The sequence below is a fragment of the Drosophila mojavensis genome, unplaced genomic scaffold (assembly GCF_018153725.1).
Source record: "Drosophila mojavensis isolate 15081-1352.22 unplaced genomic scaffold, ASM1815372v1 contig_231, whole genome shotgun sequence".
NCBI classification, from domain to species: domain Eukaryota; kingdom Metazoa; phylum Arthropoda; class Insecta; order Diptera; family Drosophilidae; genus Drosophila; species Drosophila mojavensis.
In genome coordinates, this window is record NW_025318772.1 from 6,849,101 (window position 1) to 6,875,175 (window position 26,075).

A 26,075-nucleotide genomic window follows, 5' to 3' on the forward strand; every position below is an offset into this window, starting at 1 on the left:
ATTAATGCAAGGGGGGTTTTCAACCAGCTTACGCATTAAGGTATGACGCATCCCGCGCATTATCACATGTTCACATTTTAGACACACACACACACAGATACATATACGTATGTATATGCATATATAACATACTCAAATACTTTAGACAATGTACACATTCACGTATGTATTTACGTGGCTGTATTTAGACAGTCTGCTCCATTGAACTGTAAAAATAGCAAAATTGCTTTTAAAGTTCAACAACAATATTTGCATAATGCCTTATGAGTGATGCGAATAGATGGAAGATGTCATCAATTCAGCAGGTCTATCAGAAATATTTGTTGTATGTGTCCCAATCCTGAGTTGTATGTACAAGTATGCTATCGAATATCAATGCAGTCAAGCCCCAAATAAACAATTTTTGATATCTACCCTGTAGTCTGAATGGTCGTATCGTCCATATGCGTGAATACATACCTACGCTATGTAGATAGCGCTCGAAGACATTTTTTTGCTGTGAATCGAAGTTCAATTTGCAAAAACAATTCGATACTGGATAGAAAATTTATTTAAAAATGCAAAAAAAAAAAAAATAAATAAATAAATAGAAAGCTTTTATTGATGTATTAATTAATTTAAAATTCAATAACTATCTGATATTTCAGGGTATCATACCGTCGATCAACTGAAGTGAGTAACTTTCTGCTCGAGCTACTCTCAGACATTCGCTCAAATAAATAATGCTAAATGGTCTCGAGTTGCCGCAGGTTTTCACTTACGCCGAGGCTCATTTAACTCTATGCTTCAATTGGAATTTGTCAACGGCAATTATTGTTTTTTATGGGAAATCAATTGAGTCGAAATGTCTGAAGAATCACGCTGTAAGGCTGTACCAGCCGAGTATCGTACGATACGGTCGCCATTGGAGCCAAACAGACTCAATTGGATCCAATTAGAGATCCAATTCGCAGACGAATCGCATGGAGCCGAAGACAAAGGAAGACGAACATAAACAGGTTAGGGCGAACCAGAAAATGCTGGAACTCCAATTGGAGTTTTGAGTGAAAACACAAAGAAGATGAAATGCTTTATGGCAAATAATGTTGCTCTTGCCATAACGTCTCTTCTTCATGTTTCTTCTTCTCTCTACAGCTAATTAGGCACAGAGATCGGATGATCATGAGCATCCGCCAAGTCAATTGAGAGCAACATTGCAAAACTATCTTAAATTCATCAATTACTCATGCGTCCCGATTTCGACATAAACAACATGAATTTGATAATCCCCATGGTCAAATCGCTGGACAAACTGGAATCTTGTGTAGTTCAGTTAATGCAGATTTGGTCAGAATACATTTTTAAGCAAAAAATTGTCATTGCCTCATAAAATGTTGCAACACACAGAAAAACTGGTTAGAAATACGCTCAGTTTTCATTGCAGACTTTGAGGCTTTGTGATTATTTCACTCATTACGACCAATAAATGTCAAACTGTATAGACATTTTTACTGCTTGCATTTTAAAATGCGTATTCTTATCAATTAGTAATATAAATGCAGTCTAATCTAATCTTATGATAGATTAGTCAGCTTTAATAATTTCAAATTTCTATATACCGCGTAAAGTACCGTAGATCAAGCATATTGCATATTTATATTTCTACACACGGCCAAATGTCTCAGCTATTATGGCAACATGCCATATGCTTGCCGCATGCTCATGCGTCATGCGGCCAATCAGTTCGATATGCAGCAACATGCTAGCCAAAGCTGAGTGCTGCGCAACGTTTTCATACATTTTACAGCACTGCTTTTCAAATATAAATTATATTATCGGCTCTATCGATATTTGCATGCCATTTTGAGTTGCGCTTCGATAACGATATGTCGAATTGGACATATCGGGCAGTCGTAAGATAAACATCGAACGCTGCGGTCGGTGCGGCGCACTTGGCGCAATTATACACGAGATCACATGAAATTTTAGTTAATAAACAACACACTCTATTGAAATACGTCAACAAAAAATTGTGTTCGATGGCATTTTTGCCTTCTGCAGCACATTAAACTGCTAACGGACAACATAAATTAACGAAAGCCCTAAAACGCAATTCGGCGCGTTCTTTGGCTCGTGTTTTAATCAAAATTTTTAATTCGTAAACATTAGATTCAGTATTTCGCCAAAACGGAAAGCAAGCGAAACAGAACGAGCGACCCTGACTACAAACAAAAAATCATAAAACACCGGCAAAACACTCCACAGCCGCGCAGCAGCAGCGGAAGCACCAATACAAACAGCAACAGGTAAGCGCAACGGATTACAGCAACAACAACAAAGACGATGACAACTCGTATTTGCCCTTTCGGCCAAGCTGAAAAATTTGAGAGCACTGAGAGTTTTATCCGCTTCGTTTCTGCTCGTATATGCTGTGAATGTTTCTTGTACCTCTTATACAAATTTAAAATGGGTATATTTAACTGAATGTTACATGTCAATAGGCATATATAATATAAATGCAAAGTGTGTACCACTTATAGATATACCACTTCACTCTAAATGTCGTTCAATTTGACTCTTTAAGCTCGTATTTTATTTAGTGCTCATATTTCGGAGATTATAAAAAGACATAAAAGTGTTGACTTAGGTCAAGAATTCTACGCTATGTGTAGATGAGAAAATATATATATACATATATCTCAAACTATAAAAAGTCTATCTGCTAGTCGAGCAATCTCATCTAAGTGAACCGCGAACCGTACTATTTTGCTGCTGCTGCATAAAACGTGACCCTGAATCGATTGGAAAATTGGAAAAGAGGGCGCAGTCGCGACATCCTCGTGGGGGTGAAACGACAGCAAATGTCAACAACAAGCAAAGGCACCACCAACAGCAGCAGCTGTCTCACCCGCGCACACATGCACACATGCATACATACATATGCTATATATAGACTAAAGTCAAAAGGCAAAGCAAAAGGCTGGAAACTGGAATTATAGATGTGTATGTGTGTGTTTCGACACGGGCGCAGGCAACGCGTATGAAAACATAAAAATCATTGGCCCAGGGCCATTTTAATTGCTTGCGGAAACGAGAGTTACCAGCGCCCACGGCTGGAAGGAGCAAATGCTCACTCGTATGCGTTTGCTTATTCCAGGCACATTTTGCAATTTAATTGTATTCTTTGGAATTCATCTCTAACGACGTGACTAGCTCCTCGCGCTTGCGCGTGTCCATATAAACGAACACAAAGCAGGCGCAACTCTTGTAAAACTCTCTCATTCTCGCACTCCTTTGCTCTCTCCACGCATATACATATATACGTGCGGTACACAGATACCTTTGATGCGCAATACACACACACTTTGTACTCTGTAGTTTGATTTGTTCTAGACACGAGCAGCTAAAACACGGTACAAACACGATTTTTTGAAATATTTTATATTTATAGTTACTTAGCAAGCTAGCTAATTATTAAAAAAAAATAATAATAATAATAGTTAACACAATATTGCAACTTTTACTTTTTATTGCTTTAATAGCAATTTTAAAAAATAATGTCTTTATAAATATTTTTTAAATTCATGTTTACAGTCTGCCTTCAAATGCAAACCAATTTTGAGCATTTACTCAATTCCATCAAACAAAAATGTTCTGTTCTGTAAAAGTTGTTTGTCTCACTTCGTGCTACGATAGGTAAACACGACACACGCCCAACTCTAAAAGAGAACCCACACACACACACATATACATATGGATATATATACATACAGTATTTTGCATATATTTTGGACAGCTTTGGGTATAAACACATTCGCAAAGCGTGCATTTTTGAAAGCCAATTAACGGGTTTAGCAGTACAGCAAAAGCAATTTTTGCATATACATATCTACATACGTATATATGTATATGTATATTAGCGTTGTTTTCTTTTTTGGGTTTCGTATCTGGCAATCCAGTTGATTCTTGTATCTGTGTGACGCACGCGTCACAGCGCTGACACAGCGAACTCGTTACTAAAATGCGATCGTCAATTGTCGAGATACATAGATCCTTTAAGTTTAGGCTCGACAGCTGCCCGAGGAACATCCGCTGGCCGAAAATAGCTGCTGGTCAGACAACAATGGGGTCTTAGATCCGTGAGAGATGCTCGTTAACCAAATACTCTGCGCTCCGCCCCACTCAAGACCATTTAGAGTGCTTGAACTTGTGTGAATTTGCATATAATAAAAGTGAAACATCTGTGGGCCACAGTGAAAGTTAGTAGATTAATTGGCCCCTTTGTTTCCTAGACTCTTAGATTAGCATATTACCCAGATATATGTACATATGTACATACATGCACATACATATTTATGTATGTACGTATATTTTTCTGTCTGTGTATTTTCTTGCTCGTGCTTTTCGCATTTCGCTTTTGATGCAGACGCAAACTTCCGAACGAGATTTACCTTATCTACATATTTATCTAATTTTCCATTTAAATTCATCTTAAGCACACAAAGCATAACGGTTTATGTGAAAATGGGCTTGAGACTATATAAAACACTATCGAAATACACAAAAATATGAAGCAGTTAATCTAATATTAATATTTTAATATATCTTGTTTAAAGATATGTGGAGTAGATATCTTGATTAAAACAAAAAGAAAGTATAACAACGAATGAAATGTCATTTTAGATTTAATTAATGAATGCTATTTTCATAGTTTTATTTGTATTTTCAAATAATATCAATATTATTTTTAGTTCTTTTTCGTATTTTTGGGAACTCCATTTTTCGCACTTGCGTTTACCTTTTTTTGGTGATTTTCGTATATGCTTCTTCTTTATCTATCTGCAAATATACCGTATCTTGATTTTATGTACATACGGGCAACCATCAACTGCCTCATGATAGATAAGATTAAAGAAATTGATAACAGGTTGACTGACAAGCGCAGACACAAAGCTAAGTATATAGCTCACAAATATGACAAACATCGAAATGGCTAATAATTTTGCTTAAGTATAAGAGATTTAATCTACTAAATTTAAAAACTAAAGTTAGCTGGGTAAATTTAAAGAAAATAATTAAATACAATAAAATAAGTTTCTGAAGGCAAAATTTTCTATAGACTTCGAATCGAAGTGTTCTTTAAATTGTAGTATTACTTTGAACTGGTGCCAATCGACTTTAAATGATAGGTAACATAGTATATGTAAACCTTAAGAATAGCAAATTGATTATAAGATTTATTTATTTACATATATAATATGGAATTAAAACTAACTATAGAGTAACGCTCTGGCTAAAAAGCCTTCGACTTGTTACAAAGCATTCAAACTTAATGAAGCTTTAATTTTGAAAATTAAGGGAATAAGACAACTTGTTTTACTATTTTAAGAATGTAATTTGCTTTGCATACGTCATCGACTCTACAAGAAGAACCGAAGACTCATTAGACAAATCGAAACAAAATAATTACCTCATAATGAGAATAAGCCAAGCCACTAATGCATAGTGAATACTAAAGCCAGCTACTCTAAGCATGACAACAAAACACAGCTGGAAAATAGCCTGCACGTAGCCATCGACACTCTCTTTCTCTGTGTCAAGCCAATATGGAAAACAGCTAAAATACGCTATAAAAAGAATATATGAAAATATTAAGAGCAATACGAGTATTTGTTTATTTACGTTGAGAAGTGCACTTGGCAATATCTGCAGGCCCCGTTTATGACAGCCAAATGCGTCACTCACACACATCACAATTGTGAGTGGGAGAGTTTTTTTTTTTTGTTAATGAAACTCAGGCATATGCCATATGGAAAATCTGTGAGCATATGTGCGACAGCAGAGGGAAATGCATAAGAAAGATGGGCCCCAAGCGAATTCATCAGACGTAGATGGGGCTAAACGCAAACGGCAACAACACTGATAGCTGCCTGCCTGCAGTTGTTGTTTCAGTGCCCTGAACCCGAAAGAGAGTTTTGTTAAATCTTTGTACATGGCAAAAGAAAACATTGTTGTTTGCATTAAGTATTTACATGTACTTGTATATACTTGATCTATAACAGTTTTCTGAATTTTTTAAACTCGGAATCTCTTAAGTACTCGATTAAAACCAATATTAATCATCCGTTTATTTAACAAATCTGAGAAGTTTCAAGATCTACTTTTCATTTTGATCAAGATATCTCCTAGTCGAGCATTGCCACTAGATAACTCTAGCTTCTTTATGCAATATTTCATTATATTGCGTTTCATTGAATGCTTTGGGAGTACATTTGATTTATTAGATCATTGATACGAAAGCAAAACGTGAAGCACTCAGGGTATCTTCCAGTCGAGCGTTCAATGTTTGTAATGTCTTTTTGCTTTTAAACGGAAAGTCTCAACGCCTGCTCCTGCTGCACTAAATGGAGCAGGAAATGACGGGCGTTAATTGTTTCACTTTTTGATTGTTTATTTCGTGCTTTTCCTGTTTTTCACTTTTGTAATTCAGCTTATTTTATTGGTTCCACTAGCTACCGAAACATAGCAAATCTTTCTTGCATTTGCAACACAATTTGAAGGCAAAGTCGTTGAACTCGGAAAAGGATTGGGGAACTACATACATAGTTAAAAAATATATTAGGTTAAACTATGCGAAGTGTTTTGTTGGCCAAAAAAAAAAAAAAAAAAACTAAGCCAACTCGAAACGAACTCGTTTTGTTGTCTGTATTTTTTTTTTCAGCTGATGTACGCATGCGTTTGCTGCTTTACGGTACAGTGAACTTTACCCCCCGCCGTTGCGGCACCGAACCGTGCTGCTGAAATCATGTTCCTGTTAAGTTTGGACCATAAATTTTACAGCTGCAGCGTTCTATTGTTGCAAACGTAATTGCTTTTCGAGCATTTCCTCTCTGCGCAGCTTTTCACTGAGGTTTTCCAAAACACAACTTGGGGCTAGTTAGCCGCATGACTCATCATCAATCGCTGACAGCGCAGATTTTTCTACGTTCCTGCACGTTTTGAAACGAGTATATTCGTTCTGTGCAGTGTTTGCTTTTATGTGTATCTTTACTTATCTCGTATCTTACTTGCCTTAGCTCAAGCTTTGTATTATCGAATCAGAGCCTTGGCTGCGAGAAGTTATAGTCTTAGTCTATTTATGTTCAGAAAGACAAATGTTGAAAATTATGCATCTCAGAGAAAGTTATATATATTAGTTATAAAGTTCTAAAGACTCATCTCTGATCGCCTTTGCTGTTTTTCGATGATGAACGGGTATGATGCAGTCGATTGTAGCCCACTGGCAAGAGCTTAACGTTTGTGATACGCTTTTATTCGCTGATTCTGTGGCTGTGTTGCAGCTGGCAAACAAGTTGAACTGGTTACTCACTTGCCACCAGTGCAAGAAGAACGCAAATCCGTGCAACTGATATGCGCAGTTGTATGTGAATTGTGCGACTGTTGCTGCTGCTGCTGCTGCTGATGTTGCGGTTGCCTTTGCCTTTGCCTCGATTCTTGCGAGCCCCCGCGTTACGAATCAGGAACCTGTCGCTGGACATTGGCACCGTTAGCGTCCCTGAGCCTGACTGGTTGAACTTGATATTGAAACGCACTGAACGCTGAGCCTGAAACTTGTTTTTATAGCCACGCAAAGCTAAAGCCAGAGTCAGAGCAAGAGCCAGAGCCAAAGCAATTCAATTACCTTTGCTATGGCTGAAAGAGCGTGCTGGTAATTAAATTCCAGCGAGATTCCTTCTATTTATATCCCCAAATACATTAAAAGTGCGCAATGAAGATTCCTTTTAAGATCTACGTAACAGCTGGACAGTAGGCAAAGTGGATGAGTCCATAAAATATTAATACTTTTAATAAGAATTAATAATCGAGTATACCTGTATCTGTTTACCTGTCTGAATGTGAGTCTTATTGCTTATAGCAACTCCAGAAATAGTTAGCTGATCAACTTAAAGAGCACTCTGATTAAGCACTAAAAATAATATTTTTGTTAATCTTTTATTCAATTAGAATTCCACACCTTAATCTTCCTCTTTTGCTAAAATATTAAGAAGTTTTTAATGTGTGCTCGTAATGTGTGCTCGTACCCTCGTGTATATGTATGTTTAGTTGCAAGCAATTGTCACAGGGCCGTCAATGTACCTCTCGGTCGGACTTAGAGTCAGATCTTACGAACGCTCTATACCTACACTTTCTTCATTTCCACTTTTTGCGCTTTGTCATCTGATTACGACTAGCACTAGACGCATAAGATCGTTTATTGGTTTCACATTTTTCCACTCTATGTTCTATTTGTGGGCTTCAATTAAAAACAGATAAACAAAACCAAATGCTCATAATATTAGTAATGCATTCATTTAAACATTAAAATGGATGAGACATGTTTTTGAAATCACTTAAAATGAAGTGAAACAACCATTTAGCTTGACGCATAGCAGAGCAGAAAGTGAACAACTTTATCTATTCGTCATGGTCTTCTTGGACGTCTTACGTCGATTTCTTATATAAATGCTATCCTATAAATTCTCGTCTGCAACGTGTAAGACGCCTGCATCGCCTGCAAAACTCCAGCTGAATCGTGTTGCAAATTCTATTTTGTTAGCTCGCTCTGACGTTGCACAGTTGCTCACTTCTGCAAGCTCTACTTCAGGGCTTTGAGCTACAGAAAATGTCGCAATTATTACACAATTTTCAACAACTCTGTTGTTGTTGTTTTTATTGTTGCTGTCTTTTGAGCTCTGCTTTTTGTATGCCACAAAGCAATTGAAATTGTTTCTCCAACGTTGAAAGAATGGGAAACGAGCTTGGTTAGCTCTGGGTTATGAAATTATGGCAATTGTTTGGCTTTTTCTTTGCATGGAATCATCTTTTTTGTTCAGCTGATATATACATATATATACAACGTGCATATATACGGGAAGTGTCACATATAACTAGGTTACACACCGCAAAATGGGCCAAAGCAGAGGCCAAAAGCAAAAGCAAATTAACAAAAATCAAAAAGAGATACATTGTCAATGTTGCAACAGCGCTGTCACGTGTTATAGAAAATCAATTTACGAATTGGTTATTCATGGATATCTAAAAGAAATGTATATCTAATGAAAGGCAGCTCTCTTTTGATTGATTCGCTGTTGAAATTATTTTAATTTGTCTACAAATTAAAACTTTAATCAAATCTATATGAAATGAATGCATCGATAATTTTTCAATTAATCGAAATCAATGAAAACAAAGAAAACAAAAAATAAATAAAACAGCGCTTGGCAAATCGATTTTTCAGCTAAGCAAAATGAAATTTTCATTGCTATTTAATCACACACGAGCGTAGTCTGAAAAATTTATATATTATTATCAAAGAAAACTAAAACCCATTTTAATTAAAATTTGTACTTTTTGTTAAGTTACAAATTTGTGAGACTGTCCTCGTTCAGTCCATCAGACTAAAGTTAGTTAGTTAGTTATTTTTTGCATCTTTTTTTTTTAAACCATAATGTTTTGTTGTCGCCCGAACGTGTTGTGGCGCAATGCAACAGAATACATAACAAAGCACACGCCAAAACAATGGACACATAACGAACAGAGAGCATGATTATTAATTATTCAGAGTCAACGGCACTTGCTGGCCTTTTGTTGCCCACTTTGGTTTTGGGCTTGGTTTTTTGGCCTTTGGTCAACCGGAAGGTGTTTCAATGGTAGAATGACTTCCATTAAATAGCCCTTTTCGGGCTCTCCGACGGCCAACAACTGCAATTGCAGTCAGGTGGCCGTAAATAATCTCGGATGAATCATCTTTCGAGCAATCAGCTCCAATGCATTAACAATATTTTTGATAAACTGTATTTATAAACTTTCATCGTGCTGCAGTAGAAGACACATTCAACATGCATAATTCACACAACATAATACAAAGTATTTAAATTATAGCTGATTTAAATAAAAATTTTAACTACCAGGGCATAATAATTTTCTTGTTTTTTAATTTAAATAATAAATTAAAAAAAAATAAAATAAAAAAAAGTGATTTTCCCAACTTGTCAGGTGTGGGGTTCGAACCCACGCTCTCTCTCGAGAACCAGAGCTTAAATCTGGCGCCTTAGACCGCTCGGCCAACCTGACTTGTTGAACGGGTCTGTCTAAACGTGCTACATAAGCAGCAGTGTCGACATTGCCCGACAGTTTTCACAAATGTATATTTGCTCACACGCTCACAGCTCACTGAGGGTGACTGTTTGCTTGTTTGTGTGTGTGAGAGTTGTTGTTGTAGAGCAGAAATTGAATGTCTGCCTGTGCGCATTTGATGCTGCATATTTGGTTTTGGCAATGGGTTTTTGTTGATTTTATTTATTTTATTTTTTATTTATTTTATTTGCATTTAGCAAATTATAATTTATAAAAATAATATATTTCATATTTCATGCTCATTTGTTTATTACCGGAGAATGAAACGAGTACATTAAATACAATCGCGGCTATTTTTATATTACGCTCTCACACTGAGCGTTTTTTTTTACTCTGTGTTTATATATATGTATGTAGATTGAGGCAGCTGACGAGTATATTCTATGCTTCATTTCTCCCTATGACACAGCGGGAGTTAACCCTCACGCTACAAACGTTTGTCGTAGCACAGCACGTTGTAGCGTCGTTGCGGTCGCCCACTCTGACTCTTTTTCTGTCTCCCTCTCTCTCTCTCTCTCTGCGTTTGGCTGGTATGAGTGCCGCCTTCTGCTTTGCCGCCTGTTCAATTGTTGCTTTCACATAAAAAGCTTTGCGAAAGCTCTTTTGCTTTGTTGTTTTTAGTACGCGCTCTTATGCAAATTATCCGTTAATTTTAAACTTTGCTGCCGAAAGTAATTGACGCAAAACTTTCCTAGATTTTTACCTATACTTGCATGCTTACATGCATAGGGCTCATCACACATACACACAGTAGAAGCATGGAGGCTTGCTATTCGTAAACAAATGCTGTTAGAGTCCCCCCTTTTGAGCATCTCTCAAGCAGCTGTTGCGCTAGTGAATAACTCAATTCGAACCGTTGCAATGAGAGACGCTGAGACGCGGGGGCGCCGCGTAAATTATACAGGAAGTTGTTATGTCATGCCAAGCTGCACTGTCATTGCATTTTGTTGTTGTTGTGTGTGTGTGTGTGCCCTTTGTGCGTCTCCGTTTGCTATTGCTTCCTGGTGGCGACTCCAGCCGCACTTCAGCGAAGTGTTACAATTTTTGCCATTGTTTGGAGCTTCAATTGGAGCATAAACAGAATGCAGAGCAACTCAACTGACAATTTAACCGGCGCTGACACGCAAATAGAATTATTACTGTGCCACCCACAGCCACCCGCACATACATACACACACACATTCACACTCACACACGGGGCACAGCCATTGTGGATTCGGCGCAGTTAACGCTCAAGCATATCGTTTACGATATGTGATGCGCAATAACAACAACCCCGGAATATCGTAAACGAACATCCTGCCCCGTTTCCACACAGAATCCGGAGACGCATTTAGTGCAATTCGTGAGCTCGTCGATTGCAGTCGCATCGCACGTGGTTCGTTTGCGGGTCATTCGGCAATCGGGGCGGGGTTGGTCAAAGAACTCGGTTACTGGGTGAAAACTACAGCAGCAAAAACAACAACAACAACATCTAGTGCAATAAGATCTAGATACATCGAATGCAGTCAACACGTACAGAAAAAAAAAAAAAAAAAAAAACAAACAAAAACCAAAACTTTGCCAGCTACAAATAATTTATGCATATTGTGTGGAGCAAGACGCAATTCTCCATATCTCAATCTGTGGCTCATCTGTTGTCGATGCCGTTGTTGAGGTTGGCGCGTAATGTAGGTCAGCAATAGCCGCAAATTGTGCAACAAAAATTTCACGCTTTTCCACATGCAACTAATTGTAATTGTAATTGTAATTGAGATTGTGGCAATCCAGCGAGAAAAGCGAAAACAAATTCCCGCTTGAAATTATCCAACAGAGCAAAAGACAGAAGGCACAGGGGGCAGAAGTGTGTGCGAAAGTGTAATGCGGCGCAGCAAGTGAAAAGTGTTTAATCGATAGTGAAAATCAAGAAGAGGGAGGCAAGCAGCTGTCAAGCCTGCACCAAATATCAACAACACCAACACAGACACACACGCTATATATGCTTACACAGTGAAACGGTTTCAGAGTCCGGGTCAACCCCCTTACCAATATACTTAGCCTTAGTTCAAAGTGCACTCAACTGCAGTCCCTTCTGCTGACTCAACCCTTAGACTACCCAAGTGCATTGCACTGCAAATTAACTTATTGAGTCCCTCACGCACAAACACGCCAAATAATGGATTTTTATAGCAACAACAACCGGCAGCAACATGATCCCAAGTCTGGTAAGCTTCATAATAAATATTGCAATTAATTGGCGCAACTTCAATAAAGCCCTATCTTATCTGCTACCAATTGAGTATAATCTCTGTGGTCATTGCAATTAACTTAAAGGGCAATAACAGTTAACTAATAATAGCAACAATTTGAGGAAAAGGTCTACAGACAGAAAATTTTATGAAGGATTTTTTCGCAATATATGTAAATATGTATGTGTGTAAGGTTTTCATATTACTGAAAATTATCATCATTATTTATCAACTATCATTTTTAAATACATTATTTTAACTCCGAAATTCAAAGCACATTATTTTTAATGAACTGTATCTTAAACTAAAGCGATTCGTTGAGGTATTATTATTATTAATTTAATTTGTTAGTTTAGCTAATTCAAAGAGTTGGGCTTGTTGCGGAATTAAATGTGCGAAGTTCAGATTAGATATTGAAAAAGAAGAAAATAAATTCCGTCTACGGTGTATAAATACGGTCTGCAAGCAAATGGATCTCAAATGCAAAAGTCTATATTATATACATATATATAACGAGAACTGAACTATAAATGCTAAAAATTGCTTAGACAAATTTAACGTTGTTTGCAGTCTTTTTTGCGCTGCTTATCTCTAATAAACCTTATCGCATAAAAATTCTAAACAAAGCCAGCCAACAGCTGATAGATAACAACTTCAATCAGGTGCATTGGCCTAATATTTTGACGTGAAGACGGCTAAAGTTTCGAAAATTCACAAAATGAATACTAAATAGGATTGTCTCGCTATTCAAAATAAAATCTCATGAAGCACTTTGGCTAATGCAGCAACAAATGAAATGCGCGTGCCTTCAATTACAGTAATAAGTGACTAGCACGGCTAACTACGGCACGCAACTTGGGCTGATTCACTTGGCCAGTGGCTTGGGGCGGCAAAGGGCGAGACGATGAGCATTGCGGCGATGATATCACCGACCCCAAGCAACAAAGCACACACACACACTCACACACACACACACATTCGCGTATTCAGTAGTCGCTAGTCTATGCATTAGCTGGCCGCAAATCACGTCGACGTGTCTGCGCGACCTGGCTAATTGGCTGGCTCCAAAATGGTATTTATGCTGCTCAGATTACGCATGTGAGGCGGTCAAGAAAGCAGCCCGGCTCGGCCCTGTTTAAATAAGCCTTAGACAGTCGTGCAGACCCGGCGACTGCAGGTGTCATTCATTTAAGGTGCGCGGAGGCCAAAGGCTTCACATTTCATAAGCCTTTGCCGTCCGTCTTTCACGGTGCTTCAGCATGACTTGGACGTTTCTCTTCAAGCTTTGCCGCCTGTCTTGGCCATTGTCAATGTCGCCCTCAAGCACTTCCTCCATCGTCAACTCATTTATGTTTTTCTACTTCTTCTTCTTGTGCATCATGCTCGTTTTTTTTTTTTTTTTTTTTTTGTTGCTCCGGCTACACTTGGCTGCTTCTGAGACCTGCACGCAGATTGTCTCCCATTTCCTTTTTTGCTATGCATTGCAATCCCTGACAGAATGCAGCTAGGCAGCTTCGTCTCTACATAAACGGCCATCAAATGTGGCATTCATCACACACACACACACACACACTCACACACCTTGCTGCAAACTTCATTTGTATATGTTTGTATGAGTTGCTTTTTTTTTTGCAATTTGTAATTTATGCCAACGTCTCATGCAGAGCAGCGCGCAGAGATTCAAGTGCCAGACAAATTGTGGGCACAGAGGCGACTACTTCAAGGCGTCATCGTTGCCATTGCTGACATGCATACAAAAGAAGCGAGTCAAGACATGGTTGGATGACTACATACATACCCTGTAGTCAAATGTTCGTTTAACAAATTGGTGATATATTTGTCATATATACTTAGTCAAATTGATAAATGCAAGGCTTTGAATATACCCTTTATTAAGATAGGCTTAACATGTGCATAAATAAGATTGGATAACTTTCAAATATATATACAATTTATAATGTATTCAAAACTCGCAGCAGAAAAATAATCCTTAAATGTTAAGCAATTTTATATGCTCGAAAAACTATAAAAATATCAACCCAAATGACTAATACTTATTGCAGGGTATCTCAAACTGAATATTGCAAGATTGTTTTTTACTTCTTTCACTTAAAATATATCAAACAAACATAATTACAGGGTATTCCAAACTGCATATTGCAAGTATTGTGTTTTTCTTTCCTCGCTCTTGGCTGCATAATCAAGATTATGTTAAATTGCATGCAAAATTGTTGTTAATTTGCCTTGCACATTATAAAGCGATTTCCAGATATATGCATAGCCCAAGCTCCACTTTCTATGTACAAACTGGGCTAATTGTGATGGATACATTGCATTACATTTAATGGGTCTGCCCGATTAACACTCGCTATCAGCCTGGGAGTATTTGACAATTAAGCTGAAAATTTGAAAAGACAAAAAATACTGAATATCTATGGAATGTATAGAAGACTCGATAATATCTCAGTGCTAAAAGGCAATGAAATTCGTGACACATTCCGGCTGGCACGAGCACGAAACAAACATTTCGAATATTGTTTTGATAACAGCTTTTAACATGGCTAGAACTGTGAAGAACCTTTATAGAATAGGTCAAACACTGAGTCATGCGGCACATGTTATGCCAAAACCTCTCCATGTATGACAATAGAGGAAAAATAATCTCAGAATAGATTAAATAGCTAAACGGTATTTTGTACAACAATGAGAAACAATTGGATTTGCGAAATACACCCACGAGCAGTTGCTCAGACACTAAACAATCTGTGTTTGCACATCAAACAGAAAAATACAAATACAAAAGAACTCGTTTAACGATCATTTAATAATTTAGCACTTTGGCAAATGTGTGTCTTAATTTATGCGCGAAGAGCTTAGCTTCCTCTCTCACTCGCTCTCTCTCTCTCGCTCACACTGTTTGTGTTTCTGTGTACAAATGATTTGCATTGTTCTACCGAAAACCCACTGAAATGCGAGACACCCAAAACAGTCTCTAATTGAGTGTGTGGACCCGAGCCAGAGCCGAAACCCATGGAACGAGAGGGACCAACCGAGCCATGCACCATTAACCCAGCACCGTAAATAAATGAATTTCACCTTCACGCCGTTGCTGAAATGCTGTCCGACGTCATTGTCTAACTGAACCTCCCCATTTGTATGCCCACAAGGGGCTGCTGGGGGGGTGACACGCTGAGAGAGGGTGGGCGGGTGGCTGTAAGCGAGAGATTTGCGGTTTGAAATCGTATACACAGAACCTATTTGTTTATTTGCGATTGTTGTACGAACAGCACAAGGTCGACATTGTTAAAGGGGTATCTGTCTCTCCATCTCTCTCTCTCTCGGAATCTTTCTCTCTGCCTACCTCTTGATTGTCAACACCTACACGGTTGGCGGAGCCGTGCTTATCAACATCACGACGCCCGTGAGTCAACGCATGACCAAGAAAGGTAACCTAGCAAACAGATAGAAAAAATACAGTAAAAAAAACAGACAACATAACAAAATAAGCGAAATAGGAAAAGAAACAGAAATTGCCACAAGGCGACAACGTCAGCGAGAGCGAAGAACAAAAGTCAAAAGAAGTAGTAGGGGAGAGAGAGAAATGTAGAGAGAGAGAGAGAGAGAGAGCGAGCGAGCGTGTGAGAAGCATCAACGGTAACGGACAGGTAAAGTTTAATTGCTGAGAAATGCTCAACAAGAACTGCCATAAAACACCGAGCCGACCCGGCTAGCCAGCCACTGGCAACAGAGCGTCAAAACGGCCTTAATGACTGTTACTCGCATTCGCTAAATACGGCTAGACTGCATGGGTGGGAGCGAGATAGCAATGATCAACGCATATTGGGGATGAGCGCGTGATCAGCGATGATAGCTGCATTGGAGTGCACACATAGAGTATATATGTAAATATAATCTAAATTATGTGCATCACAGTGAGAGTATTTATTATATCAAATATTATAATATGTAATAAATATTAAAATAAATATAAAAATAAATATTATTTGTTGTGATTTTTTACATTTCAGACAAATTATAGATATAAATTTGTAAAAAATTTGGGTATTTATTTAACAATTTGTGAATACATTTTGAATGATTTTGATATAGATAGGTAAAATAAATAGAAATTAGTTATAGTTAATATGTTATAACAGTCTAATACTTTCCCAAGAAAAGTGTCTACCTGCTCGTCGTGACACGATACTCTCAGTTACAATAGTCTCACCTCTAGCACTCGCAGCTCACCTGGCTGCGATCGACCGGTGCTGGTTGCTCAGTTGCTTTTGTGAACTCTGACGACGCGGCTCACAGTCAGAGCGTTCTTTGGCCGCCTCTTACCTGTTCAACCGTGTTAGTGTCGGCGGCGTTTGATAAGATTTTCCACTTTGATTAATATAGAAAATCACTAGCTTTATTTGTTAGTTGCTCATACTAATAATCATTTAAATCATTTCATGTTTGATTGCAGTGCGCAAAATGTTGGAGGACACCCAACTCGTTTGGGTGAGAGATCCCGTGGAGGGTTATATACAGGGTCGCATCACTGAAATTGGTACCAAGGAGTTCGAAGTAACGCCCATTGATCGCAAGTTTCCCAAGCGTACGTGTCACTACGATGATATACACTCATCATGTGATGGACCCCAGGATCACGACGATAACTGTAAGTATTACAAATCAAATGCTATAGAGCGTTGTCTGTATATATGTGACTGTAGTACGTATGTATGTATAAATGTGTGTGCGTGTCTATTTGTTGGTTTTTCGGCTTTATCTATTGTGTGGCTTGTGTTTGTGAATAGAACGTGGTTATATAAAGAAAAAATTGGATATACAATAGACGAATACTGATTCGAAACTGCTATTTCCGTCAGCTGTTCATCTGACTATCTCTTTATCCAGAGACTCCACAGATTCCAGTTAGATAATATTACAAACTAATTACATTACAAATATATAGATATGTACATATGTATATAACGCTCTGTAAATATGTCTAGCAAAGTCAGTCACTTTTCTGGCTATACCAAGCAGAACCAGATAAACCAAAAACTATTTTCCAGAGAAATTTCAACTCTTCTGTATGTTTTAGTGAAGATCAGTTGAGATACATATGTATATGTAGTAGGTATGTTCATCGTAATTGCTCAAGTTACAGCTAGACTGATCTCACGTGTTGTATTTTGATGCTCTACTTCTGGGCAAGATCGTATAACTTTATGGCACCGCTGTTCGTAGGCATTAAAATTCTTGTTGTTATGATCGTTAGCTACGCTTGCGTGAAACAGTTGAGCGGTAAAGCACTTATGCCTAACCCCCGACGACCCTCTTGACTGTCCTCGGGGTGAAAGTTGACTTTCAACTGAACTAACTGAGAAAAAAATGAGATTAAAGCAATAAATAAACTCTACTTACTCCAAATTCCAGGTGAGCTTATGCTGCTCAACGAAGCAACATTTTTGGACAATCTGAAAACGCGTTACTACAAAGACAAGATCTATGTGAGTAGTTTAAAAAGAATACATAAATATATCTACATATATATATATATATATATATATATATATATAATCCGTAATCCATTACAGACCTATGTGGCTAACATACTCATTGCCGTCAATCCGTATCGTGAGATCAAGGAGCTCTATGCGCCGGATACCATCAAGAAGTACAATGGGCGCTCGTTGGGCGAGCTGCAGCCGCATGTCTTTGCCATTGGTGAGTACTGTCCATCTATTAAATCAAGTCTCATTCTAATCCTTGATCTTCTCTGCCTCAATAGCGGATAAGGCGATTCGGGATATGCGCGTCTACAAGTTGTCTCAGTCCATTATTGTCTCTGGCGAATCGGGCGCGGGCAAAACGGAGTCCACCAAGTATTTGCTGAAATATCTGTGCTACTCGCACGACAGCGCTGGACCCATTGAGACCAAAATACTGGATGGTATGTGAAACTCATATATATGTATACGTATGTATAATAATTGTGTATGATCCGATTTTAGCCAATCCCGTGCTGGAGGCCTTTGGCAATGCCAAAACCACACGCAACAACAACTCGTCGCGTTTTGGTAAATTCATTGAGGTGCACTACGATGCCAAGTGCCAGGTGGTCGGCGGCTATATCTCGCACTATTTGCTGGAGAAGAGTCGCATCTGCACGCAGAGCGCCGAGGAGCGCAACTATCATGTCTTCTACATGCTGCTCGCCGGCGCTCCCCAGCAGCTGCGGGACAAGCTGAACTTGGGCAAGCCGGACGACTATCGCGTAAGCATATGGGGCAGTGATAATTCATCTCTTATTTTTTCTCACATCGTTTAACTTGTTCTCTTGCAGTATCTTTCCGGCTGCACGCAGTACTTTGCCAATGCCAAGACCGAGCAGCTCATTCCGGACACTCAAAAGTCGACGAGCCACCAGAAGAAGGGCCCGCTCAAGGATCCCATTATCGACGACTACCAGCACTTCCAGAATCTGGACGAGGCTCTGGGTCGTCTGGGTCTCTCTGATACGGATAAAATGGCCATCTACACCTTGGTGGCGGCTGTTTTGCACTTGGGCAACGTCAACTTCGAGGAGATACCCGACGATGTGCGCGGCGGCTGTCAAGTGGCGGAGGCATCGGAGCGTTCGCTGGACATCACAAGCCGCCTGCTGGGCGTCGATCCGGCCGAGCTGCGTACGGCTCTGGTGTCGCGCGTCATGCAGAGCAAGGGCGGTGGCTTCAAGGGCACGGTTATCATGTAAATTACAGTTTATGAAATCCTAGTTTCGTTTCCCATTACCCTCTGCTCTATTTGCAGGGTTCCTCTGAAGATCTACGAGGCGAACAATGCACGAGATGCCTTGGCCAAGGCCATTTATAGTCGGCTCTTCGATCGCATTGTGGCTCTGATCAATCAGAGCATTCCCTTCCAGGCTTCCAACTTTTACATCGGCGTCCTGGATATTGCGGGCTTTGAGTACTTCACGGTAAACTCGTTTGAGCAGTTTTGCATCAACTACTGCAACGAGAAGCTGCAGAAGTTCTTCAACGACAACATTCTAAAGAACGAGCAGGAGCTGTACAAGCGTGAGGGCCTCAACGTCCCTGAGATCACCTTCACGGACAATCAGGACATCATCGAGCTGATCGAGGCGAAGTCGAATGGCATCTTTACACTGCTGGACGAGGAGTCCAAGTTGCCCAAGTCGTCGCCTGCTCATTTCACTGCCGAGGTGCACAAGTCGTGGGCGAATCATTATCGCCTGGGTCTTCCACGCTCATCGCGCCTCAAGGCGCATCGCACGCTGCGCGACGAGGAGGGCTTCCTCGTGCGTCATTTCGCTGGCGCCGTCTGCTACAATACGGAACAGTTCATTGAGAAGAACAATGATGCGTTGCACGCATCGCTCGAGTGCCTGGTGCAGGAGTGCGAGAATCCGCTCCTCAAGCTGCTCTTTCCATCCGGCAGCAACACCTCCGTGCGTGGCAAACTAAACTTTATCTCCGTTGGCTCCAAGTTCAAGACGCAGCTGGGCGAGCTCATGGAAAAGCTCGAGCAGAATGTAAGTGGCGAAACCGAAAAGCCTAGCAAAAATGCATCTTATTTATTTATTGTACATCTCAGGGCACCAATTTCATACGCTGCATCAAGCCCAACAGCAAAATGGTTGATCGCCAATTCGAGGGCTGCTTGGCGCTGGCACAGCTCAAGTGCTCCGGTACCATATCCGTTCTCGAGCTGATGGAGCATGGCTTCCCGTCGCGTGTGCTCTTCGCCGATCTCTATAGCATGTACAAGTCTGTGCTGCCGCCGGAGCTGGTTTCCCTGCCAGCGCGCACCTTTTGCGAGGCCATGTTCCAGTCGCTCAACCTGAGCGCCAAGGACTTTAAGTTCGGCATCACAAAGGTCTTTTTTAGGCCCGGTAAATTTGTGGAATTCGATCGCATCATGAGATCTGATCCGGAGAATATGCTGGCCATTGTGGCCAAGGTGAAGAAGTGGCTGGTACGCTCTCGCTGGGTCAAGTCAGCGCTGGGCGCACTTTGCGTCATTAAACGTAAGTCATTTGCCCTCCAGAGATGTTTTCTTCAATTGACACATGTTTCCGTTTAGTGCGCAATCGCATCATCTTCCGCAACAAGTGCGTACTGACGGCCCAGCGAATCGCACGCGGCTTTCTGGCGCGCAAGCAACATCGTCCACGCTACCAAGGCATTGCCAAGATCAACAAGATTCGGACCAACACCTTGAAGACCATCGAAATTGCCAGCGGGCTGAAGTTGGGACGCGACGAAATTGTCGGCGGTGTTAATGATATATACAAGCAGATCGATGATGCCATTATGAAGATCAAGGTGAGTTCCCTGTGATTCCATATTGCTCATGCATCATGTGTTTGCTGACCTACTGTTTGTCTTTCTCTCTATCCCCAGCTAACTCCGAGAATTACCCAGCGCGAAATTGACTCCATGTACACGGTGATCATGGCCAACATGAATAAGCTGACAGTTGATCTGAATAACAAGTTGAAGGAGCAACAGCAGGCGGAGGAGCAGGAGCGACTGCGCAAGATACAAGAAGCTCTCGAAGCGGAACGTCGTGCCAGAGAGGCGGAGGAGCAACGTTTGCGCGAGGATGCCGAAAACAAGCGACTGTTAGTACTTATTCATTTACTAATAACAACACAAATTATTTGGCATTTACTTTAATCTATAGCAAAGTCGAAATGGAAACCAGACGCAAGCTGGCCGAAGCTCAACGTATGCGCCAGGAGGAAGAGGATCGACGTGCCGCCTTAGTGCTGCAGGCGCAGCTGGAGAAAGAGGCCAAGGATGATGCCAAGTATCGACAGCAGCTCGAGCAGGAGCGACGCGATCACGAATTGGCGCTGCGCTTGGCTAACGAATCCAATGGCCAGGTGGAGGATAGTCCTCCCGTCATACGCAAGTATGTGTTTGCAAGCCCAAAAAGAATAGATATATATGTGTATAGCATATATATAATGGATTAGGCACTTGTAGACATGGTGCAGGTCAAGAGAGAATTGTATAGGAGAGAAAGGCGAGTGAGAAAGCCTTTTTAAAGAGTGTGAGAATGTGAATTGAAAATCTTGTTTGTATATATGAGCTAGGCTATTTATTATAATTATTATGTATCTATATCTATATCTATATCTATATCCATATGTTTATGTATATGTATATTTGATAAAGACTCACCAAACTTTCTCCCGTTCCCCCCTTACACGCCTACTTCTTGTACACCAACCACACCCCAACACACACAACCAACAAAACAAACACAGTGGTGGTCTGAGTGACGCGTCTCCCGTGGGTTCCAACAAACTGATCAGGTATAGCACACTTTATAATTTACTTTCATTTTATTGTTGTATCAAATTAAAAAATGTTCTCTTGCTTTCTACTGCTTTTACTCAATAACTAATTGGATTGTAAACAACAAAAACAAAATATCTTTTACCTTCTGCTTTACTTTTCTATATATACTATTTATATTTGATGAACAAGTTTTTCACAAGTTGTGTCAAACATTGCTTCGCGATATTTGAATAAGTGAGTTGGTGCTGGTTTTTGACAACTTTTATAACAACTAAACAAATAACTAACACTATATAAAGTATCATTCATACTAATTAAATTGTAATATTTGTGATATATTTATTGGCTTCAGTTGTAGAACTTTTTAACATTTCTTATAAACTCTTTTGTAAACAAAAATAAGCATTGAAATCCATCTATAGCTCACTTTGATTTTTTCCATGCTTTCCATTAATATATATAAACAAAATTATAGAACATTAATAAATCTGTTACGTTCCCAGATCGGAGAACGTGCGCGCACAACAGCAAGCGCTTGGCAAGCAGAAGTACGACTTATCCAAGTGGAAATACTCGGAACTACGCGATGCTATCAACACGTCCTGTGATATTGAATTGCTTGAGGTAATGAGCAGAGCGTGCCTAATTGTACATGCCATTCAAATTAATTACTCTTGTAATCCATTGCAGGCCTGTCGACAGGAGTTCCATCGTCGCTTGAAGGTCTATCACGCCTGGAAGGCAAAGAACCGCAAACGCACCACCATGGACGAGAATGAGCGTGCACCACGCAGCGTCATGGAGGCCGGTAGGTGTCAAACATATGATTACAGACATTAGCTCATGATCAAACGAAGGCCTTACAGTCCGAGTATAGCAAAATGTCTTTTATAGTTTCTTAAAGTACTAGTACTTATTTGAATCCCTCTAAAATCATTATCTATCGACTGTTGGATTGAAAAATAAATAGTCGAGTAGTATTAAATAACGTTATAGTCTAACTGACAAAGATTTAATTAGATACATATAGATTCCTTTCCTATACCTTTACAGTCTATCGATCACATATCCTAAAGTATCCTTACCCAATTATAGAGATAGATTATAGCGAGTTATATTAGACTGTTTTCGGCCTTGTGGTGTTGAATTGCTTAAAATAAAAATATTTAAATATATTTGATAAATTCATTGTGTATATATTCACAGCCTTTAAGCAACCGCCTATTGTGCAGCCCATACAGGAGATCGTGTCAGCACAGCATCGCTATTTCCGCATACCCTTCATGAGAGCCAATGCGCCCGATAATAGTAAGTGCTAAGGAGTTCTTTAAGTATATTTTATTAATCTCTCTCTCCCTCTCTGCTATAGCCAAGCGCGGCTTGTGGTATGCGCACTTTGATGGTCAGTGGATTGCTCGGCAAATGGAGCTGCATGCGGACAAGCCGCCAATCCTGCTCGTTGCCGGCACAGATGATATGCAAATGTGCGAACTGAGCCTCGAAGAGACCGGACTGACACGCAAACGAGGCGCTGAAATTCTGGAGCACGAATTCAATCGCGAGTGGGAACGCAATGGGGGCAAGCCGTACAAGAACCTGGGTGCTAAGCCGAATGGAGCTGGCATTTAAATCGAGATCACAGTTAAAACAAAATTGTGAACGTAACGAAAGGATAGAAACCATTGGGAAAAGGAAATAAGATAAAGGAAAGAATAACCAACACCGTTTGGCAAATCCAAATTAGCAGTCTAAACGAAATTCCATAAATATTTTTGCATAACTTTTGATAAGAACTACGTCCAAAAATCGATGGCTATAAAAGATAAAACATAAATTTATAAATGTCAACAGATCTTTTATTATATATGTACGTATAGATGTATACATTTCAATTGCGAATGGATTTCGTTTTCATCGCCCAGCTGCATGTGGGGGCCACGCATACATTTTGCATACCTTTGCATCGGTATTCCATGTGTATGAGCATTTTTTTCAATTAGTTAAGCGAGTGTCTAATACGCGATATAAACCAGGAAATGGCAAGCTGTATTTAGTGTCTAATGAAATTCTATTTAAATGTGTATTTACTTATATAATTGCATATATATTTTACAGTATTTTAAATTAAATATTAAATGCTCGAAATATGGCGTGTTTTTTAATGTGTTATTACACCAGTTTAACTAATGTATGAATGTGGCGATTTCATCTTCTATTTTTGTCAATTTGAATTTAGCGGCAAATGCGCAACTCAAATTTGCGTTTGTGTCAGCTGTTTTCACTTTTTCGATACTTATCGATAGCTCTGCTCAATAGCTATAAGCTGTATTAGTCAGGTGGCAACCACGCAGCACGTGTGTTTGTTTACAAAAATGTCACGCAAAACATGGAAATCCTTGGACAAGCCGCCGCTTTCACAGCCCGTCCTCGAGGTGCTGCAGGGGTTTGGCTTTGATCTAATGACACCTGTGCAAACGGCATCGATTCCATTGCTGTTGGCACGCAAGGATGTCTCCGCCGAAGCTGTTACGGGCAGTGGCAAAACGCTGGCGTTCCTCGTGCCTATGCTAGAGATTCTGCAGCGTCGCCACAATGAGACGCCCTGGACAGCAAAGGAGATTGGTGCACTGATCATATCGCCCACACGTGAGTTGGCGCGACAGATATCCGAGGTACTTGCCCAGTTCCTGGCACACGAGCAACTGGAGCACCTGAATCAACAGCTCATCGTCGGCGGCAATAGCATTGAGGAGGACATCGCCGCTCTGAAGCAGCAATCACCATGTATACTGGTGTGCACGCCTGGACGTCTAGAGGATCTGTTTCAGCGCAAAGGCGACGACCTCAATTTGGCTTCGCGTGTGAAGAGCTTGGAATTCCTCGTGCTTGACGAGGCGGATCGCCTGCTCGATTTGGGCTTCAAGACGAGTGTCAACAACATCTTAGGCTATCTGCCTCGCCAGCGACGCACTGGTCTCTTCTCAGCCACACAGACCACCGAGGTAACTGACCTGATACGTGCCGGCCTTCGTAATCCTGTGCTGGTCTCCGTCAAGGAGAAGGCTTCCGTTAATACCCCAGCGCGTCTACAGAATTTTTACAAGATTGTGGAGCCGGAACAAAAGTTTCTCTCGCTGCTGCAGTTCCTACGCTCGCCCACCTCCAAGACCGGCAAAGTTATGGTCTTCTTTCCCACCTGCGCTTGCGTCGAGTACTGGGCAGAGATGCTGCCGTCGTTTCTGCCCGATCGCCAGGTCCTGGGCATCCACGGCAAGATGAAGAACAAGCGAGCGAATGTAGTGGAGCGTTTCCGCACCGAGGCAAACTCGGTGTTGCTGTGCACGGATGTTTTGGCCCGTGGTCTAGATGTGCCGGAAATCGAGTGGGTGGTGCAATGGGATCCTCCGTCCAATGCTTCGAGTTTCGTGCATCGTGTGGGACGCACCGCTCGGCAAGGCAACGAGGGAAACGCTTTGGTATTCCTGCTGCCAACCGAGGATGCATATATCCAGTTCCTAAAGCTCAATCAGAAAGTTGACTTGAGCGAACTGCAAGAGGAATGCATTGAAGCAAACGAGGCTGAGCTGAGGTCAACGGTGGAGAAACTGCATCAACTGCAGGCTGCTGATAAAGGGGCCTACGACAAAGGCATGCGAGCCTTTGTCTCCCATGTACGAGCCTACACCAAGCACGAGTGCAGCGCTATATTGCGGCTGAAGGATCTGGATCTGGGCAAAATGGCCACGGCGTATGGACTGCTGCAGCTGCCGCGCATGCCAGAGCTGAAGAACTACCAGGGCAATGGATACATTGCGCCCAGCTTCGAAGTCGATCTCACCAAGCTCACCTACAAGAATGCGCAGAAGGAGCAGGTGCGCAAGCAGAAGCTGCAGACGTTCGAGCAGACGGGCACTTGGCCAGGACGCCAGAAGCAACACATGAAACGCACCGAATCCTGGGATCAGACCAAGAAGGCCAAGCTGGATGCCAAGTCGAAGAAGGAGTTGAGAAAGGCGAAGAAGCAGCGCAAGCGCGAAGCGGCAGCAGCCGAGGGTGGGGCACAGCGCAAACGCAAGCAGCAATACACACAGGAGGACCTGGAAGAACTGGCCAGCGATATTCGTTTATATAAGCGGCTCAAAAAGAAGAAAATCACCGACGAGGACTATGACAAGGCCATGGGCATTGATGGTGTTGACGACTAGGAAGATGTATAGTTTAATGTAACTAATTAAGTGTACAAACAATAAACTAGAAATAGTTTGTATGAACGACGATAGTTTAGTGTACTTGCTCGTGCCACACATACACTCTCTCACACAGAACTCTTTGTACTTGCTCAACTACACCACCACTCTTGGTG

At 40.7% G+C, this 26,075-nt stretch overlaps 2 protein-coding genes and 1 non-coding gene across 6 annotated transcripts; 2 read left to right on the forward strand and 1 right to left on the reverse strand.

Moving 5' to 3' along the window:
* Positions 1-1,898: 1,898 nt before the first annotated feature.
* Positions 1,899-23,560, forward strand: LOC6575211 (myosin heavy chain 95F). 4 transcript variants are annotated; one of them, XM_015167882.3, is made up of 18 exons: positions 1,899-2,285; positions 16,855-17,049; positions 17,814-17,887; positions 17,975-18,104; positions 18,169-18,330; positions 18,392-18,654; positions 18,724-19,130; positions 19,191-19,935; positions 19,998-20,430; positions 20,487-20,728; positions 20,807-21,027; positions 21,090-21,320; positions 21,679-21,726; positions 21,902-21,946; positions 22,216-22,336; positions 22,403-22,520; positions 22,919-23,020; positions 23,082-23,560. In XM_015167882.3, exons 2-18 carry the CDS (start codon positions 16,863-16,865, stop codon positions 23,339-23,341), a joined length of 3,789 nt encoding a protein of 1,262 aa, XP_015023368.1. In that variant the 5' UTR covers positions 1,899-2,285; positions 16,855-16,862; the 3' UTR covers positions 23,342-23,560. The 4 variants fall into 4 exon arrangements, with proteins under 4 accessions (XP_015023368.1, XP_015023367.1, XP_002001226.1 ...); XM_015167881.3 differs by lacking the exon at positions 1,899-2,285 and adding an exon at positions 11,499-12,359; XM_032728320.2 differs by lacking the exon at positions 1,899-2,285 and adding an exon at positions 16,633-16,736.
* Trnal-uaa lies at positions 10,009-10,092 on the reverse strand. Its single transcript has one exon. It is a non-coding gene; the product is annotated as a tRNA-Leu (tRNA).
* A 475-nt stretch (positions 23,561-24,035) lies between the features above and the next one.
* On the forward strand, positions 24,036-25,983 carry LOC6575212 (probable ATP-dependent RNA helicase DDX55 homolog). The gene has a single exon (XM_002001191.4). The coding sequence runs from the start codon at positions 24,085-24,087 to the stop codon at positions 25,915-25,917; it is 1,833 nt and encodes a 610-aa protein (XP_002001227.1). The 5' UTR covers positions 24,036-24,084; the 3' UTR covers positions 25,918-25,983.
* The last annotated feature ends 92 nt before the right edge of the window (positions 25,984-26,075 follow it).

Coding starts and splice junctions, on each gene's coding strand:
- LOC6575211 (XM_015167881.3), top strand. CDS start 12,311: ATGGATTTTTATAGCAACAACAACCGGCAGCAACATGATCCCAAGTCT. Junction 18,655..18,723: donor GCAAGCCGGACGACTATCGC/GTAAGCATATGG, acceptor GTTCTCTTGCAG/TATCTTTCCGGCTGCACGCA. Junction 23,021..23,081: donor AGCCAATGCGCCCGATAATA/GTAAGTGCTAAG, acceptor TCTCTGCTATAG/CCAAGCGCGGCTTGTGGTAT.
- LOC6575212 (XM_002001191.4), top strand. CDS start 24,085: ATGTCACGCAAAACATGGAAATCCTTGGACAAGCCGCCGCTTTCACAG.